Below are 16,206 nucleotides of genomic sequence, written 5' to 3' on the forward strand. Positions count from 1 at the left end.
ACCACGGAGGAGAAAGACAGGAAACCGAGCCATGAATGGACGTCCTCCCTTTCTCCTGGTGTTGAATATGAACGGTGAGCGACAGGAGATTGAAACCCACGAGACTTTCAGACATAAATCAACCTCCCACATCTCCACGGCATAATAGACAGTCTGTGTCGGCCGCACAAAAGCGCGCGGGGACGGAGGGCCCGTGGCGGGATCGACGGTAATAGCTCTGACTCCGCCAGGAAGTACAGCAGCTTCTGTGGATTTCAATTGTCCGCACCTGAATGACTGATTGGACTGTGATGTGAGGAGCATTGTGCGTTTCCTCTTGCCGTTACATGGAAAATGAGCCGCTGCTTTAGCTTGATGTCTCAGGTTGGAATTTGCGAACGTGTCTCTCCGCCAAAGGAGAGTTGTAACCTGAGGGTTGATGATGTCCTTGACCTACAAGAAGGCTCCAAGGTTCGGTTGGGAATCACTTCACTGACGTTGCCATTTGCTTGTCCAACTACCGACCGCCAGACATTTTGGACCCATGTGCTTTAGTGTCCCACAGAACACCAGAGTCCAGCGTAAGCTTGGGATATGTCTCCTCAGCTCTCTAGTGTGAATGGCTTCAGATGTGAGTTGGTCATCTCGAGGACATCAGTATCATGTAGCAAGTGAAAGGCTCCCTGGGATAATGGGACCCGATATGAAGGTTGGAGAATGACCTTTGGACGCCTGTGTTAGATGCAGACCAACTGGAGTTGTTACTCCAGTGAAGGGGCGACCGAAGAGAGGCTCAAGGGTAACAAGACGGTGTGAGGTACAGGGCTCATGGATGCAAGCAGGGTATGCTGACTTTACCTAAATTGACGTTCGGACAGTCGCTGCTTTTACCAAAACTACTCTCAAGTCGCCTCAATGGAGTCGGTCAGCCTTCTGGGGGCGGGTCTAAAGCTGGCGAGAGGTCAACACGGCAGATGGACGAAGCAGAATTGTAGCCTTTATCGACTTAAAAGATTTGGATCCTGCTGTTTCTGAGTCCACCAGAACCGTCAGAGGAGCTGAGCCAGTCATGGATACGAGCAACAGCTACCATCAGCTTCCTGTCCATTTCACTTCCTCTTGTTGATGAATGTTTCCTCTCTGCATGTCACCATAGAATCTGGGCTCGGACTGTTCACAAGTGTTGTCTGAGATGAGGCGCTTGACACACGCAACCCAGGAGAGGCTCAGAGTAGACGGCATTAGGAGAAGAGGCGGGCCTCTGGATCACAACCAGGACACTGGAGAGATTATATCCTTCCATGGAAACAACTCGTCTCTCCCCACAAGAGGTTTCTTAGGAGAAGGAAGTTGGACCGGGGTCAGAAAGTTCTCGAGAACATTGGTGTGAGCCAGTTTAATCCGTGGAAGACCAGGACAACTGGAGACACTATTCTACTTCATAATGGAGAGAGTAGAAGGATGGCCATTGGAAGTTGGTGCGTTTGATGAATAGCAAAAAAAAACAATGTCCCAGGGGCCAAAGATGGCTGCATCTTGAGTAAAACACAGGCACTGATCACGTAGGAATCTGCTTCTTTTACCATTCATTTCTGGCTCAACTCTCAGTAAAACATCTTGAATTCAGTGTCCACACATTCGCAGTTTGGGAGCTACCAGACGGAATATCTCCTCCTCATAGATTTCACTCACCATGTCGCTCGATGACCAAAGTAGTTGTAAAATATTTGGGCGCTTCAAGCCACTTTTACTGCAGTAAAAAAAAGACCACGAGTGCATTCAATCAATTGGGATTAGAGCCGAGCAGGGTGCGGAGGTTGGGTCTGGATTGAAGAGGCGAGAGGGAAAAATTGACCCGCCAGACTTTATTTCGGGATAATGTCGACGTGATCGGAACACGCAGCGCTAATGAAGTGGCACAAAGCTTTTCAATTGGAAACCATAATGCTCATTAGCCGATCAGCGAACACCAGCAGCTGCAGAAGTGGCATTAACTGTGAGAGGGTGCCTGAGCAGAAGTGCCTCGCCACCAGGGGGGAACGGCACACCCTCCACCCCCCACCACAGAGTTGGGATAGAACAGTCAAGCAACGTCTCCACTGTCCAGGTAAAAAGGGACGAAACTTCAGGGGCACACCTTTAAAACGTCCCACGATGCACTGCAACAGTTGAAGATCCAGCATCGTTTCACTGTCTGTATCAATATCTCAGTGCAGAAATGGTGAGGTGTAAAAGCAATAGAATATATAAATGCTTCTTACTTATTCACCCAACTTCTTCTTTTTTTCCTTTCAGCTTCTCCCTTCAGGGGTCACAGTGGATCATCCTCCTCCATCTCCCCCTGTCCTCTGCTTCCTCTTCTCTCAAACCTACAAACCTCATGTCCTCCTTCACCACCTGCATCAATCTCCTCTTTGGCCTTCCTCTCCACCTTCTGCCTGGCAGTTCCAACATCTCAACATCTTCATCTACCAATGTACTGGCTCTCTCTCTCTCCTCTGTACATGTCCAAACCATCTCCATCCAGCCTCTCTGACTTTGTCTCCTAAACACCTGAGCACATCTGCCGTCTCCCTGATGTACATTCAAGCAATACCCAACTATGCCTTCAAAAAAAAATCTTCCCTCATAAGAGTTAAACACGACCACAGTGAAAACCCTGCAGCTTCATGACTCCTGAACAGACGTGGGCAAGTGTGGTCCAGGGGGGTGACACGCGCCCATCATGAGAAACAGAAATTGTACTTTTAGATTATTACCACTTGAATTCTAAATATTCCCCATGAGCTATTTTGCATGTCTTTATTTTGTATCCGCACTGTTTTTATTCTTTCCTTGCGATTAATATGTATACCTAAATGGTAATTTTAGTCACTATTTCACATTATTTACATTACATCCTGTCCCTTAATAAAATATGCTGAAGAAATACTTCATATTTTTACTTAGCTTCCTCATATTTACATCGTTCTGTTGCCAAGATCTTCCAATATCCCTCATTTAAATTCAGACTCTTGAGCTAAAAAAACATTGAATTAAAATATATAGTCAGCATATAATGCTAATTGCAACATTTCTGCATATTTTAGCAACCAAATTCAGTTATACTTCAATTTCCATCTATCATTTGGCATGAGGTGCCCCTCCCAACAATCTGCAATGTGGCCCCTTCAATGTTAATATTAAAAAAATGTTTTAAAGCAGCAAGTCCGACAGCAGGTGAACAGAAAGGTTCAGGTTTTATTTTTTTTAACAATTCAAAATTCACTATCTGAACATGATACAAAACCCCATTTAACGTTTTCTCACGAAGTGCTTTAAAATGAAGAAGGATGGAGAAGAAGTGCGAGGCGTCGTGTTAAAACCACCGGGGGAGCTCTCACTGTAAACTCAAACCGACTCACTCGTGTCACTTCCGCAGGAAAACAAACCAACAGTCTGTGCCGCAGCGTCTCGGCTACAGTAAACACTCTTCAGCTAAAACTGGGGGTTCTGTTACGTGGAGAGTTCTCAACTGAAGCTGTTGTTGATGTGGCTTTGTACAGATGTGGGGGGACCACCTGTGTGTGGAGAGCGTGATCTCATCAGGCATGCGCCGCCAGCCTCTCAATGATCCTCCTGTAGTCTTCCACCACCAGCTGGTAGCTCTTCTCCAGCTCCTCGTGCTGCACCTGTGTGTCCATCTGACCCATGTGGGACACCAGCTCCTCCGGCCGCAAACACTTCCTCATCTTGGCCAGTTCCCGCTGGTTCTTCTGCTCGTGGAAACAGAACCAAAAAAGTTTTCCTGAAATCCGGCTCATGAGCAACTGTGACCTTTCAGAGTGATCTTTCCGTGTGGTCCTGTCTGGCACTAGGAACCGGAGCTCCTTCAATGCCCTGATGTCCGTCAAACTACAATTCTCCAGCTTCACCGAAGGACAGCCGAGGTGTGAGCCAGCTCCGCCCCAGGGCCTCCTCCCACTGAGTGTCAAACTCAATCAAAAGTTTTAAACAGAGTCTCGCTTGTACTGAAGTGAATTATTGGAGGCTAAATGCATTTCACTCCTCCACCACTGAGTCACAGATGTGCTTTTCCATCGCTCCAGCCTCCAGTCATGGTCTCGTCATGCCGCCCTTTTCCTGCTCAATTTAAAGCCAGTCATTTGTATTAAAGCTCTTGTAGACCACGTGAAACGGTTAGGCGAGCCGAATTTGGCCCCCAGGCCTCAAGTTGGACAACTACAGAGGGACACCTCTTCCCTAAAGAAAGTCCCTGACAGCCAGCTGGCTTCCTCAGTCCTACTCTGAACATCTCCAGGAGGACAGAGGATCACTCTCAAGGCTGAGGGCGCTCACCTGGTCTGCTTGTATGTGGCTCACTCCCCAACACTTGGGACCTCGGTACAAACGTAGATCACTTAGCCTTCAGGCTCAGGCCATGACCCACCCATGAACAAGACCTCCAGATGCTTGAAAGACAAGTCGTTCCCAAGCTGGACTCATAGCAGCCCAATAGAGCAGGATCCCATGCTCCACATCCTTTCAACGTGTCTATGTCAAACTCATGGTTTGGAGGCCTTATATGGCCAGCCCAGTCATACCATGTGACCCACGTGAGCGTTAAAGACTTCAACAAAATCTCATTTGAAGTTGCCCCAAAAACTAGACCCCTCCCATCCATCGATGACCTCGCATGTCCACATGGTGTCTTCAACTCCTCAGGAAGCTCAAAAGGGGATGGAGAGGCGAAGGAATTCACACAGCAAGCAGAAGACAGAGACCATTCTGCTGAAATGAGCTTCCAATAAAGAAAAGGGAGACGTTTACCGAGTCTTGTTTAGACTCATATTTCCTCTCACAGAATGCCTGTTCAATAGATCTAAATATTTTCAGTCCATTTTGACAGGATAGAGAAAGAAGACCTGGGCAATTCCCAGGACTCCAACCCACTTCTGGAGTGGTCAGGACGCGAGGCTGAGCGCGGGACGCTACATTTGGCTAGCTGCCGGGAGAATGTAGCAAAAGCAGGCACAAAGAGCACAGCTATGAAAAGCAGAAGCTTCTCTGTAAAGTGCTCCCAACACACTCTGCTGAAAATTATTCCTCCCAAAGAAATGCAAATCCTGACTAATGACATGCGTCTGAATAGAAGAAAGCTGGCGCAGTGGTCCTGCCAGACGCCTGGCGCGCGCCATTGTGCCAGGAACAATACACAGCTGGGAATCCATCACTTCTCACGCCACGCCAAATACATTTTTGTGCAACTTTTATAAGGTAACACAATAGGAAGGTGACACGCCAGCGTTTGTTGGCGCTAAACGGATGCTGGGAGAAGGCGGCGCGTGCTACGGTTCTTACCGCAATTTAAAACACCAACTCACCCTGTAGGGTCCAAACAGCCTCTTCTTCACCTCCAAACGGTATTGTTTTGCTTTCTCTTCGTCGCTCATGTCCGTAGCTCGGAGCCGCAGGATTTCATACACTCGCCGCGTGTGTTTCTGCCCGACGACACAAGCAGTTCATGGGTCATGTTGTAGACGGCAACCAGAGCTTCAGATGTCAATACGTAAGCAGATGAACACCCCGTGTCAGTGCTGGACCCAAAGCTCATACATGCTAATGCTAATATACGCTAATGCTATCATGCTAATAAAGGAGCATTTTCTGCATTTTCTGAGAGAAACTTAACCAAATATTGGGAAATATCTCGGCGGAAAAAAAACTTATTATTAAGAGTATTTTACAGCATTTCCTGAAAACCTTTTGTAGCAACTTTACAAAGCTTATCCATTAAAACTACAGCCATATCATTTTAAAACACCACAGAGGAGAACATTTAAGGTTTAAGAGCCGATTATGATTGAACAGCATTTCAAATTACTGTTGGACTAAACTAAAAGGATAGTAGCGCTGCTTCTACAGTGTTGTTGCTTTGTCTATGTCTTAAACGTTGCTGTGCTCCTGTAAAGAAACTCCCGATCAAATCTAATCTGAATACCTTTAGTACTGCAGTAAAGTGCTAACGCTACAGTTAGCAGAAATGCTAATTCATGCTAACATCAACAAAGTGTCATATGGCTTGGTTATTTTCTCAATTGTAGCTACATCATGGTGCTATGTTCAGCCACTTATGAGCGTAAACACTGGCTTTAGAAATAGCTTGAGAGGACCATTTATGGGCGGTCGGCATCACAACAAACACCACACCTTGTTGATTTTGAGTTTCTCCTGCGACTCTTTGATCATGTCTTCTGACAGGCCTTGGTGAAGTTTGTCCTCGGCGAAGGACGGCAGGCCTTGACACAGTTTGGACAGCACAAAGTCTCGGAGCTTCACGTAGTTCTCAGAGGGGTCTTCAGCTTGAGGAATTGGGGGAAAAAGAGAAGGTTTTTAAGCCATATCTGATGACCGAAACATCCATTACATTGGTATCAAAGTGATACTTTGTTGATGGCAAGATCATTGAGCTGTATTACTTTTAGAAATGAGAACAGACACAGACGGGAAAAATATTCAAAACCCTTGTTGGTACGGCAAGTGGGGCGGATCCCAGCGACTCACCTGTGATGTCTTGAACTTTGGGGAAGCCGCAGTAGAATCGATGGATGGCCTCCAGGAGCTGAGCGCCGTGACCTTCTCCTTGGAAGGGAGGCAGGATCAACATTTGGCTGTGGAAGTAGAACTTTAATCATCTCAGTTCATCATCAGGAACATTGTTCCGCTCATCTGGTTGTGACTTATCCGTCTGTGCTAACGGCACAAAAACACTTTGTTTCCTTCTTAGAGTCACGTCTAATTCAACTTTACTCCGATCTTGAATTGGGAGACAGTTTTATGTGGAGATGTACTGGACCAAAGAAAGGAGACCTTAAAGGTTAAGGTCATTCACACAGAATAGATCAAGTGTTACTCTTCATTGGAGATTTAAGCTGGAGATACAAGTCAAGAGGTTCTGAAGTATTAACTGGCTTCATTTAAATCCCAAATCACTTTGCATATTTCACAAATCGGTATTTGGATTTCGTAACTGAACTGGGAAAAAAAAGAAAAAACTCCAAAGGAACTAAACATTTTCGGTGCTTGAATTTTGCAAACATTGGTCGCCGCCAATGAAAGTTTGGTAAAGTCTGAGAGACTCAAACCTGCAGCAGTTGCTGCCATTTTATTTGGAAATATTCTCTGTGGAAATGTTATTACATTTAAAAGAAGGAAAGGACAAGTTAGAAATACATTTGTTTTAAAGAGTTATGAGGAACATAAGCCGCTCTCCAGATTCCAAAACATATGAAAAATTGTCCTTAATGACTCAGAAGGGTGCAAAGTGTGGCTTAATTTAAACCACACCTATCAGCTATTAACTATCCATATTTTACAATCTCATTCGCAGCCATTTTATTTGGTCACGCCGCAGAAAATCCCCCTCAAAATGATTACAATTTAAGGGGTAAATTGAAAAAAGAAAATGAAGTAAAGTCTGATCAAAAGATCTATGATTTATTTATTTATTTTTTTTTTTTAACAATCCTACAAGTTAGGATCCTTTGGTCCTTACTGGCTCGCGAGTCTTAAACTAAACTGGTTGCTGCCTCTTCACTTGGTTCGGTCACTGAAAATCCCTCCCAAAAGGACTACAAGTTGTGAAGTGAAACAACTGAAAACTGTTCAAAAATAATTCATTTTGTACATTAGAAGAGATTTATATCTCTTTACTAACTCATAAAGGCCAATTAAACAGTTTTTCCCAGATACAAACCACAAGCGCTTCTTCGGAATGGCCATAAAGAAATGGTTGGTCGTCCTTTCGACAGACCAGGAAGGCACGTGCTGCCCCCCCGGTAATTACCTCACTCGTGGTCGAGTTTTGTCCGGGTACACGTAGTAATTATACACCGTCATGTAGCCGACCGTCGCGTAGAGAGTCTCCCCGTCTTTATTGTACTTTTCAAACCTGCAGATAAAACCGAGTCAAACGGGTCAATTACAGGCACACTCCCATGCAGGGTCCGATTGAGCGGTGCTGTTCTCTCCCCCTCGCCCTGTAAGAGCAGCCGGGCCCGATGGGTACACCTGCTGCAACCTGAATACATTATGCACTTAATTGGAGTACTGCAACTTAGAGCAGGAGAAGGGTTTATCGGAGGGACTGAGCTCCTCCAAAATCACTTCACTCCATTCTGCCCATTGTCCTGGTTAATAGGTGCCAAGGTAAAGAAAACACTGGCAGAGGCTCTTTCTACTGTGAAGACATTGTTCTGGCTTTGAAAAGACAACAGTATTCATTCAGCTCTTGGCTGCAGAAAAAAAAATCTGAAAAGGGCTTGGGCCACAAAGGACGCTCTTGCCTGATCAACAATTCTTCAAACATAATCAAACTGCTCTGGTAATTGGTCACAAGCGCCTCAAAGGACGCCTTTGTTTTTCAATGACACACAGAGAAAGGCTTTAGGGTGGGGGCGAGTGGGGTCAATTAAAGAGGGCACCCACACGAGAAAGAAGTCCCAACGATCGTCGTCGGCGTCGATGAAACTCGCCGTCTCTATGTACCACATGAGGAAGGTCTGCAGGCGCTCGTGGTACTCTCGGAATCCCGGGCAGGTGAGGTCGGCCTGTGACGCACGCACGCGCACACACACACACACAGAACACTGACACAAACTTTCTCCAGGAGGGACAAACTTTCGATTAGCACACAAAAGACGGCGAACCTTATGAATCTGGTATGTGACTTCTCCCGCCTCCTCATTGTGGACCGTGTACGAGTGAAGCAGGGGGCCGAAGGGCCTGAAATTGGCCTCCTTATCCAGGAGCGAGATGAAGTCGTCCGTGTTGCAGGTGAACCCAGCAGGAATGATTTCCCGGATCTTTCCATCAATATCATCCGGCTGAATAATACAGCAGCGGGGAGAGAAGAGCACACGGTCACAGGCGGGTTCTTCAACGTGTGATCGATGGACCGCGGACAGGTTGGTCAGGGACTGACACGGATCGACGGCTGGAGCGGCCTCACTTTACACAGGAGTCAAAGCGCGGTGGGCGGCCTCAGAGCAACGAGTTTGATTCCAGCTTGGAACTCCAATTTCCTCCCACAGCCCAAAATACCAGCACTGTGGTGCAATGTTGACCAGTCCCCGCCGCTCACCCAAGAAGGCTGGGATCTCCTTGGGTTTTTTGAGACCATGGCTGAGCCCCTCATACCGCCAACATGTAGCAGAGGCCCTGTAGTGGACCATGCTTACTCTACTCCGAGTCCCTCCTGGATGACTTAGCTTCTCTCAGCCGGGACGCCTCATTGCTGATACTGGTACAGTTGGTAACCACTAGTGAGGGTAAGACTTTTTCCCTGTTTTTGTCTGGCATCCCTTTTAAAGCAAAATACTCTCGTGAGTCATGAGGGACTGGAAGATGCTGAAACCCTATATCGAAGATCCCATTGCCGTCCACTGGATTTGACATTTTTAGTTTTTAGTATAACTACAAAAATGTTGACCCAGTCTGGAAAATAAGTGCAGGAACTAGTGAAATGGCTTCAATGAGAACCAGCCCTCACAATAATGATCTCTGTGATGAAATCTCACGTGATCAAACGTAAAGAGGAAGGATCCAAACAAGAGGAAAGCAACGCATCACAGATGTGGACATGATTACCGAGGTTTTAACAGCAAAATCCTAATTAAAATATCATAATAGCTGAAGTCCTTTGCTCGCAGTACTAAAGTCACGCATCCTGCCGGACAAATAAAGCGGGGGACCTGTGAGGACGGCTGCAGATCGGAGAGAGATCTATTCAAACCAGCGCTTTTATCGTCACCAATTCTATAAACATAAAAAACGTCCTGTCTGCTTCCTTGTTTCTCTTTTTTACACGCTGTGTTGATTCAGCACACATGGATGAAGCAACGTAGCAAGGCTAATGTTAGGCTAACAGTCTGAGGCAGGGGTCTCCAAAGTGTGCAGCTGGTTGGTGAAGCTGTGTGTGCTTGCTTGGTTGGTTGAAACAAAAACCTGCAGCTACTGCGGCTCTTTCTGGAGCACTTCGGTGACCCCTGGTCTTAGGCCAGAAGTGTGAAAGATGTCAGATCTTCAGATTTTACCAATCAGGCACACGTTTGGGGTGAGTTGTGGAGTGCTTGACTTAGAAAGTGAGTTGGCAAGTGACTTAATTCAAGTCAGAAGTGTAGTTGGCAGTGGTGTTTCTCCTGCTACTCTCCACGACTCAGAACCATGAAGCCATAGTAGCTTTGTCAGTCCTCGCACAGCAAAAACACTTGACCGATCAGCTGGCAAAAAAAAACTGAAGTGAAAGTTTGTTGTTAACTAGTTCAAATCCTTCATCTGAGTTGGATTATTCAAGTCATTTCAGACCTTTCAGTCCTTGCCATGAAGTTGAACCGTTTTTTTAACCGTGATTAAAGTCAAAACAGACTTTAAAAATCTATTCTGGGAGAAATTCCATCAAAATAATATAAAAAACTCAAATGTGAATGTTGAGTTGATGAAATAAAGATGCTAAATTGAAGAAAGGATTTCAGAAAGACACTTAAGTCGTGCGTGTGAACGCATATTGGCTAAGATTACAAACACACACGAAGTAACAGGCAGAATCAAACGCAACATAAAGCCGTTTTGTTCGGGTGAATGGAAAACCATTAGGCAATTAAAACTGTCGGCTCGACCCCCCCACACACCTCCCCCAACTCGACGGGCCTCTTAAATCACTACATTTACTACTTATGTCGAACCATGAATATGTGATGAAGTTGTCACAGGAAGGCATTTGGGCTCCTCACTGGGAAATAAAATGAATTGATCTCAACTTAACAAACCTCTGGGATGCACAAAGGAGGCCTCCGCTCTAATCCTGCCAAGTGAACCCAATCAAATGAATATGGCCCTGCGTTTTCAAAGCGCCAGCGAGACAAAGGAGCCCGGCCCTCGGACCTTTTAGGCGGTGCAACGTGTGGCGAGTTCAGCTGTGATGTTTGCATTGTATCCATTTCCACAAGGATTGACATGAGAACACTTACCAAGCGGCCCTTTCACACCGCCTCAATGTGTGATGGGCATTATTTCAGCGCCGAGACCCTCGCTGCTCGCCATTGAAAACCCAGAAATGAAGAAGGCCGGGGTAAAATGAACTACAAAATGCTGCTAATTCTCTCCATTCAGACATCAGCTAATATCTAACTGGAGGTAATGCACCTGCAGCTGAATACCTCTTGAGCATTGTCATTGTTCATCCACATTTCTAAGGAATAAGAAGCGTACTTAGGAGGCCATGGACAAACACCGCCCTTTGTGACGGCCACTCTCCGACACACTAGACAGTAAATTGCACAGCCGTCCAGAATAGAAGACTCGGTTTGGGATGAATGCGACACAACAATGCACCTTTAGATTATTTTGTTAATGCCTTTGATTCCCGACAAAAAGCACAAAGGGGGTACAAATTACCTAATTTGTCCTGTTGGTATTATTTCATCTCCTCCGTCAACCTGCTTTAAAAAGAAACACAATCCAGATGCTCAACTTTCCTGCCCAGAGTTTAATAAATAACCTGCTTTAAATGCAGACAGTGAACCTATATTGTGTGTGTATAAGTAAAAACTGTGCAGTTCGACAGGCAGCTGGAAACTCCACCTCCCCTCGTCGCTCACTTCACACCAGCTGCACGAAGCCCGGCGGTCGACCAGCTCTCAGAGACAAACACTCTTCAGATGCCGCCTGATCTTTGCTGCTCTCCAGACCGTCACCAGCTGCACTCGAAGCCGCTTGTACGCTCGACACTCAGGGGTCAACGCTCCTCACCGATAGACATCAGTCAGTCAGACGACCCCCACGGTTTGAAGATCAGGGAGATGCGAGTTTAGAGCATCATGTTTGTCGCTCTGTCTTATTATCCCTGCGGCATCGAAAACAGCATCTTCCTGGGCACCGATATTGAGCTAGTTTTCAGTGTCGTGACAAGCCTCGTATGTTCCCTTGCTCACCGGGCCACAGAAGACCTCTATAAAGACAGACTGTATCCTAGCCTTCTGGATAAACACCTGAGGTGGTGCCAAAACAAGTGTATGTCCAGCGTGCCACCTCACTGAGGCCATGGTGTCTTCGACCTCCACCCCCCCAGGCTCCAATGCGCCCAACAATATAACTGTAAAGATCATTGTGACCAGACAAAGAGGAGCATCTGCAGCCAGGTCATGAAACTTTGACATCCGCACTCTGACAGGGGAATTCCAAGGCACCAGACGACCAGAAAAAAACACAAGGAAGACATGTATGTAACAATCCTCAACATTCAAAACTCTATGGTGATGAGTCAGTTGGATGACAGAAGCGGTGGAGCCAGATACGTCACCTATCAACAACACTGTTCCCACTCTGCACTGTACTGTACTGAAGACGCACACAAGAAAACCCAACCCAACCCAACGGTGGATTAGCATGTAGCGCTAAGCACCTCACCAATGAGCCAACACATTTACCTCACAACAGGCTTTTAGCTAGGCGTTTGAAACCCGCCCTCAACCCATAACCCCGCCCCTAACCCCACCCCCCTCCCGACTCACTAAATCAACTGACTGACAACAACTTGCTTTGTAAAAAACAAAGCTGTAAACATCTATCTGTACCAAAATAACTCGATAAACAACAAATAAACAAGCATCTGAGTCAAATAAACGTTGACAGACATGACCTCAGTAACTGTTGCCACGGTAACACTTTGAGATGCATGGGGCCCCTGGGCAGCTGTTTTACTTGGCTGACCCTGATCAATGAAAATAATAACAATAAAAACATTTTTATAACAATTCTTTCCCTTACTGCAAGCCATCTTGTATACAGCCTTGTGTCTCCGTCTTTGTTTCATATATTGATGCAAGATAAGGAGTTGTATCAGCTGTTTCTAAACTTTCACAACCACAACATTCATTCATTCAAACAATACTTATATAAAGGCTTGATGAAATAAATAGAACATCCGCGAGGATCAGATGTAGATCACTGCGAGATTACGGTGGTAAACAAATATGGTGACCGCGATGCCCAAAATATGGTTGTGAAAGGTTTGAGAATCTGTGAATTTGGATCATATTTGGCAAAATTACAGGGCGGAAACACAATTTAATATAAACAAGTGATATGACACTACGGGTTGGGCATTATACCGCCACTAACACATTTAGTGCGTCCTGCTGAAGACACACGGCGTCCGGTTTCGAGTACTGGAGGGCGTCCATTTTGTCATGTTTTGCAGCAGACACAAGGGTGAATCAAAATAGCATTTTATTTTAAATGATTTATCGTGCAGGCCTATGTTGTCCGCAACTGTGCGGAAGGCTGAGACAGTGAGAAATCAACCATGATGATGCGGTATGTTAAGCGAAGAGAGGAATAAGATCACACTTACCTCCACACAGTCAAAGGCCTCAGTGACCTTTGAGGAGTATTTCACTTTGAAGAGCGTGCTGAGGTTCCCGGCAGTGTAATACAGTTGTATCTGAAGACCTTTGTATCCAAACGCCACCTCACTGTAAGACAGTCGATTCAAATGCGTTCCAGTTCGGTCGGATATTTCACTTGCAGATTTCAAGCGATAAGCAGCTGTTTATTGTGGAGCAGCGTCTTCTAACAAGTCAGGAGAGTGAGACACGTTTCATTACTTCCCGTGAGATCAACACCTGCGTCTGCCGATGGAGCCCAACGTTCCACTGGGACGCCTCGGTTTGTTCACCACAAGTTCACTGGCAGTCGATGCCAAAAAAGACGTCGTCATTATGCAACTGTGTGATTGAGCTTGGCTGGCAATTAGGCTTGCTGAAATAATTAATGGGCCCATTACTGCATTCCCTGATTGCCCAAATGCAAGAATAACCCATCGTAGTTTTGACTCATTTGGAAGAGCAATTAGGATGTTACGGCATGAAACGCTCACGGAGACACAGGTGTGGCAGTTGCTGATCTGGATCAAGCCAGTGCGCACGCTCTACCTGAGCACACGGTAACCATAGCAACCACCGAAGCCATAACTGGGAGAGCCAGTGCTACTTTAACACAGCAGGAGGAAAGGTTGGTGCAGCGCTGCATCTCAGGGAAACAGTCAGATCATTGTCAGATAACAAAAAGTTTATTTGTTCTAATTCATTTTGGCATATTTTATTTATATATTTCCATTCAAGGAGTTTTTTCTATTGATATGACACATTTTCTGATCAATATTTCAACCTGTTCATTTTAACTTTTAACTTGATTCAGTTTCTCTAAATAATGTGAGTTTAAATCATCTTATAACTTTACTTAAACAGCTTATATTACTGGTTTGAAACCCACAATTCAAAGCAATAATAACATTTTGAGCATGAGCACTGCGCCCTCACATTGCAAACGTGGAGTGTTGATTTCTGCACAAGCCCAAGTCAGGAGAGTCAGGAGAATGTAAAACACTAACTATGTTGCAGCTTTAATAACTTGTTTGAGCTACTTTTCAAGGAATTAAAATGTGTCAGTGCACTGTATGATACAGTACAGAAGGGGGAAAAGGCATGTTGTTTGTATTCTCACTTCAATAAACAATGATTTAATTTCCATTTCATTTGTATACATTTTAGTTGTTTATGAAAACTATATTTGGCACTGATGTAAGTGACTGTTGAATTTGTTATCAGCCTTTATTGTTTGTGGGTTACTTTATTTTATATATTTTATATACATTATTTTATTGACAGCACTTTGTTCCGAAACACTTTCCTAGTTGGTGGGATCCCCACTGACCATGGCAATAAGTATGATTCTGATTTTGACAAGAGTTTCAAGTCAAAACAGAAAAAATGGAATTTGGGGGGAAAAAACATATTTCATGGGGCCCAACATTTAAATAATACTCAGAAAAGTCATTGTTGAAACCCCATTCCGAATTACACAAATTATAGCAATTCAAAAACATTTTTTAAGGTTAAATGAGACCATCACTGATCTTATTTCATGCTGTTGGTCGACACAAAGTGTCCTCACAGTACATCTGAGGTGGGATTAACTGAGAATAATTGCAGTTAGAGTCAAGTTAAATGACTCTAACGGTCGGTATTCTACGCATCATACATGTATGTCGACATTGCGAGGTGACATCATGTAACTAGCATCTGAAACATATACATTCTGAAGAATAACTTGAAGGTCATGTGTGGTTTGTAGTCATAAAATAAAAATGTCAACACTCACTCATCTCCAAAGATCTGGTGGCTGTACTCTGGATGAAAGGTTGTTCCGTCATCTTCAATATCATCTGGAAAGCGCACTGAAACGAAACAAGAGGAGCTTGAAGCTGAAGAACGATGCAGTTCAATGTAAATATGCAGCAAAATACTTACTCAGCTTGAGGCAGATGGCCTCATTGGTGTCGCACTTGTACTCTGCCAGTTTCTTCTCCATATTATTGAGAGCTGGACAGAAAAAGGAGTATATTGACGATCCTCTGTCGTGTGCATTGTTCAACGCCATTGTCGACTTTTTAGCTGCAGCGGTTTATTGTATGCATCAACTAGCAGGCGCTCGTTTGGTTGAGATCATGAGCAGGTGTTTAAACTCATATTTAGCAAGTTGCTCTGCCCCCAGCGACTCACTCGACTGTGGAAAGCATGCTCAAGTGTTGAAACGCTTATTTTCCTATTTGGATCAAGACGTCTGATCCCGTAAACCACCGATAACGCACATAGTATTTGAAAGCGTCATGTAGTATCATAGCCTGATGCTAAAGTTCACTGCCAGGCCGCTGCAGCAGCATGTCCTGGGCACGTTTATTTTAGCTTAGCACGAACAGGAATGGACACGGGAGAGCGTTGAAACGTGGTCTACGCGAGTGTAGACAGGTACTGTAAATATACGAATAGAATAAACAACATTCATGACAGCTGGTCGCTTACCCGCCATTTCTCCACACGCCTGTGTTGTTGTCCCGAAAGACGCGCGGAATCACGAGCACTTCCGGATGACGTATTTCCTCTCGAAACGGAAGTAACTCAATCCTCAAATAAATGAAAATAAGTAAATAGTATTATTTAACATCGTTTAAAACATATATTATTTAAAAATATATGTTTTGGGTTTTTTTTTAATTTACTACATGCTGGTTAGTTTAACAGCACGTCATTGAAAAACAATTTAAAAGCATAACTTGACACATAAACAACATTTTCAGGCGTGGGATGAACCTTGTCTACCACTAGCAGATTGGTGACATTGGTCACATTT

The 16,206-nt window shown here is 44.9% G+C and overlaps 1 protein-coding gene across 2 annotated transcripts; it reads right to left on the bottom strand.

The window, feature by feature from the left end:
* Positions 1 to 3,199: 3,199 nt before the first annotated feature.
* hat1 (histone acetyltransferase 1) lies at positions 3,200 to 15,935 on the bottom strand. 2 transcript variants are annotated; one of them, XM_053877649.1, is made up of 11 exons: positions 15,879 to 15,935; positions 15,327 to 15,398; positions 15,178 to 15,253; positions 13,370 to 13,490; positions 8,667 to 8,843; positions 8,446 to 8,567; positions 7,805 to 7,909; positions 6,523 to 6,629; positions 6,169 to 6,320; positions 5,343 to 5,459; positions 3,200 to 3,734 (listed from the first exon to the last, which is right to left on the bottom strand). In XM_053877649.1, exons 1-11 carry the CDS (start codon positions 15,883 to 15,885, stop codon positions 3,564 to 3,566), a joined length of 1,227 nt encoding a protein of 408 aa, XP_053733624.1. In that variant the 5' UTR covers positions 15,886 to 15,935; the 3' UTR covers positions 3,200 to 3,563. The 2 variants fall into 2 exon arrangements, with proteins under 2 accessions (XP_053733624.1, XP_053733623.1); XM_053877648.1 differs by having other exon boundaries at positions 8,446 to 8,843.
* Positions 15,936 to 16,206: the final 271 nt, after the last annotated feature.

This window comes from Synchiropus splendidus, chromosome 10, assembly GCF_027744825.2.
Source record: "Synchiropus splendidus isolate RoL2022-P1 chromosome 10, RoL_Sspl_1.0, whole genome shotgun sequence".
Lineage (NCBI taxonomy): Eukaryota > Metazoa > Chordata > Actinopteri > Syngnathiformes > Callionymidae > Synchiropus > Synchiropus splendidus.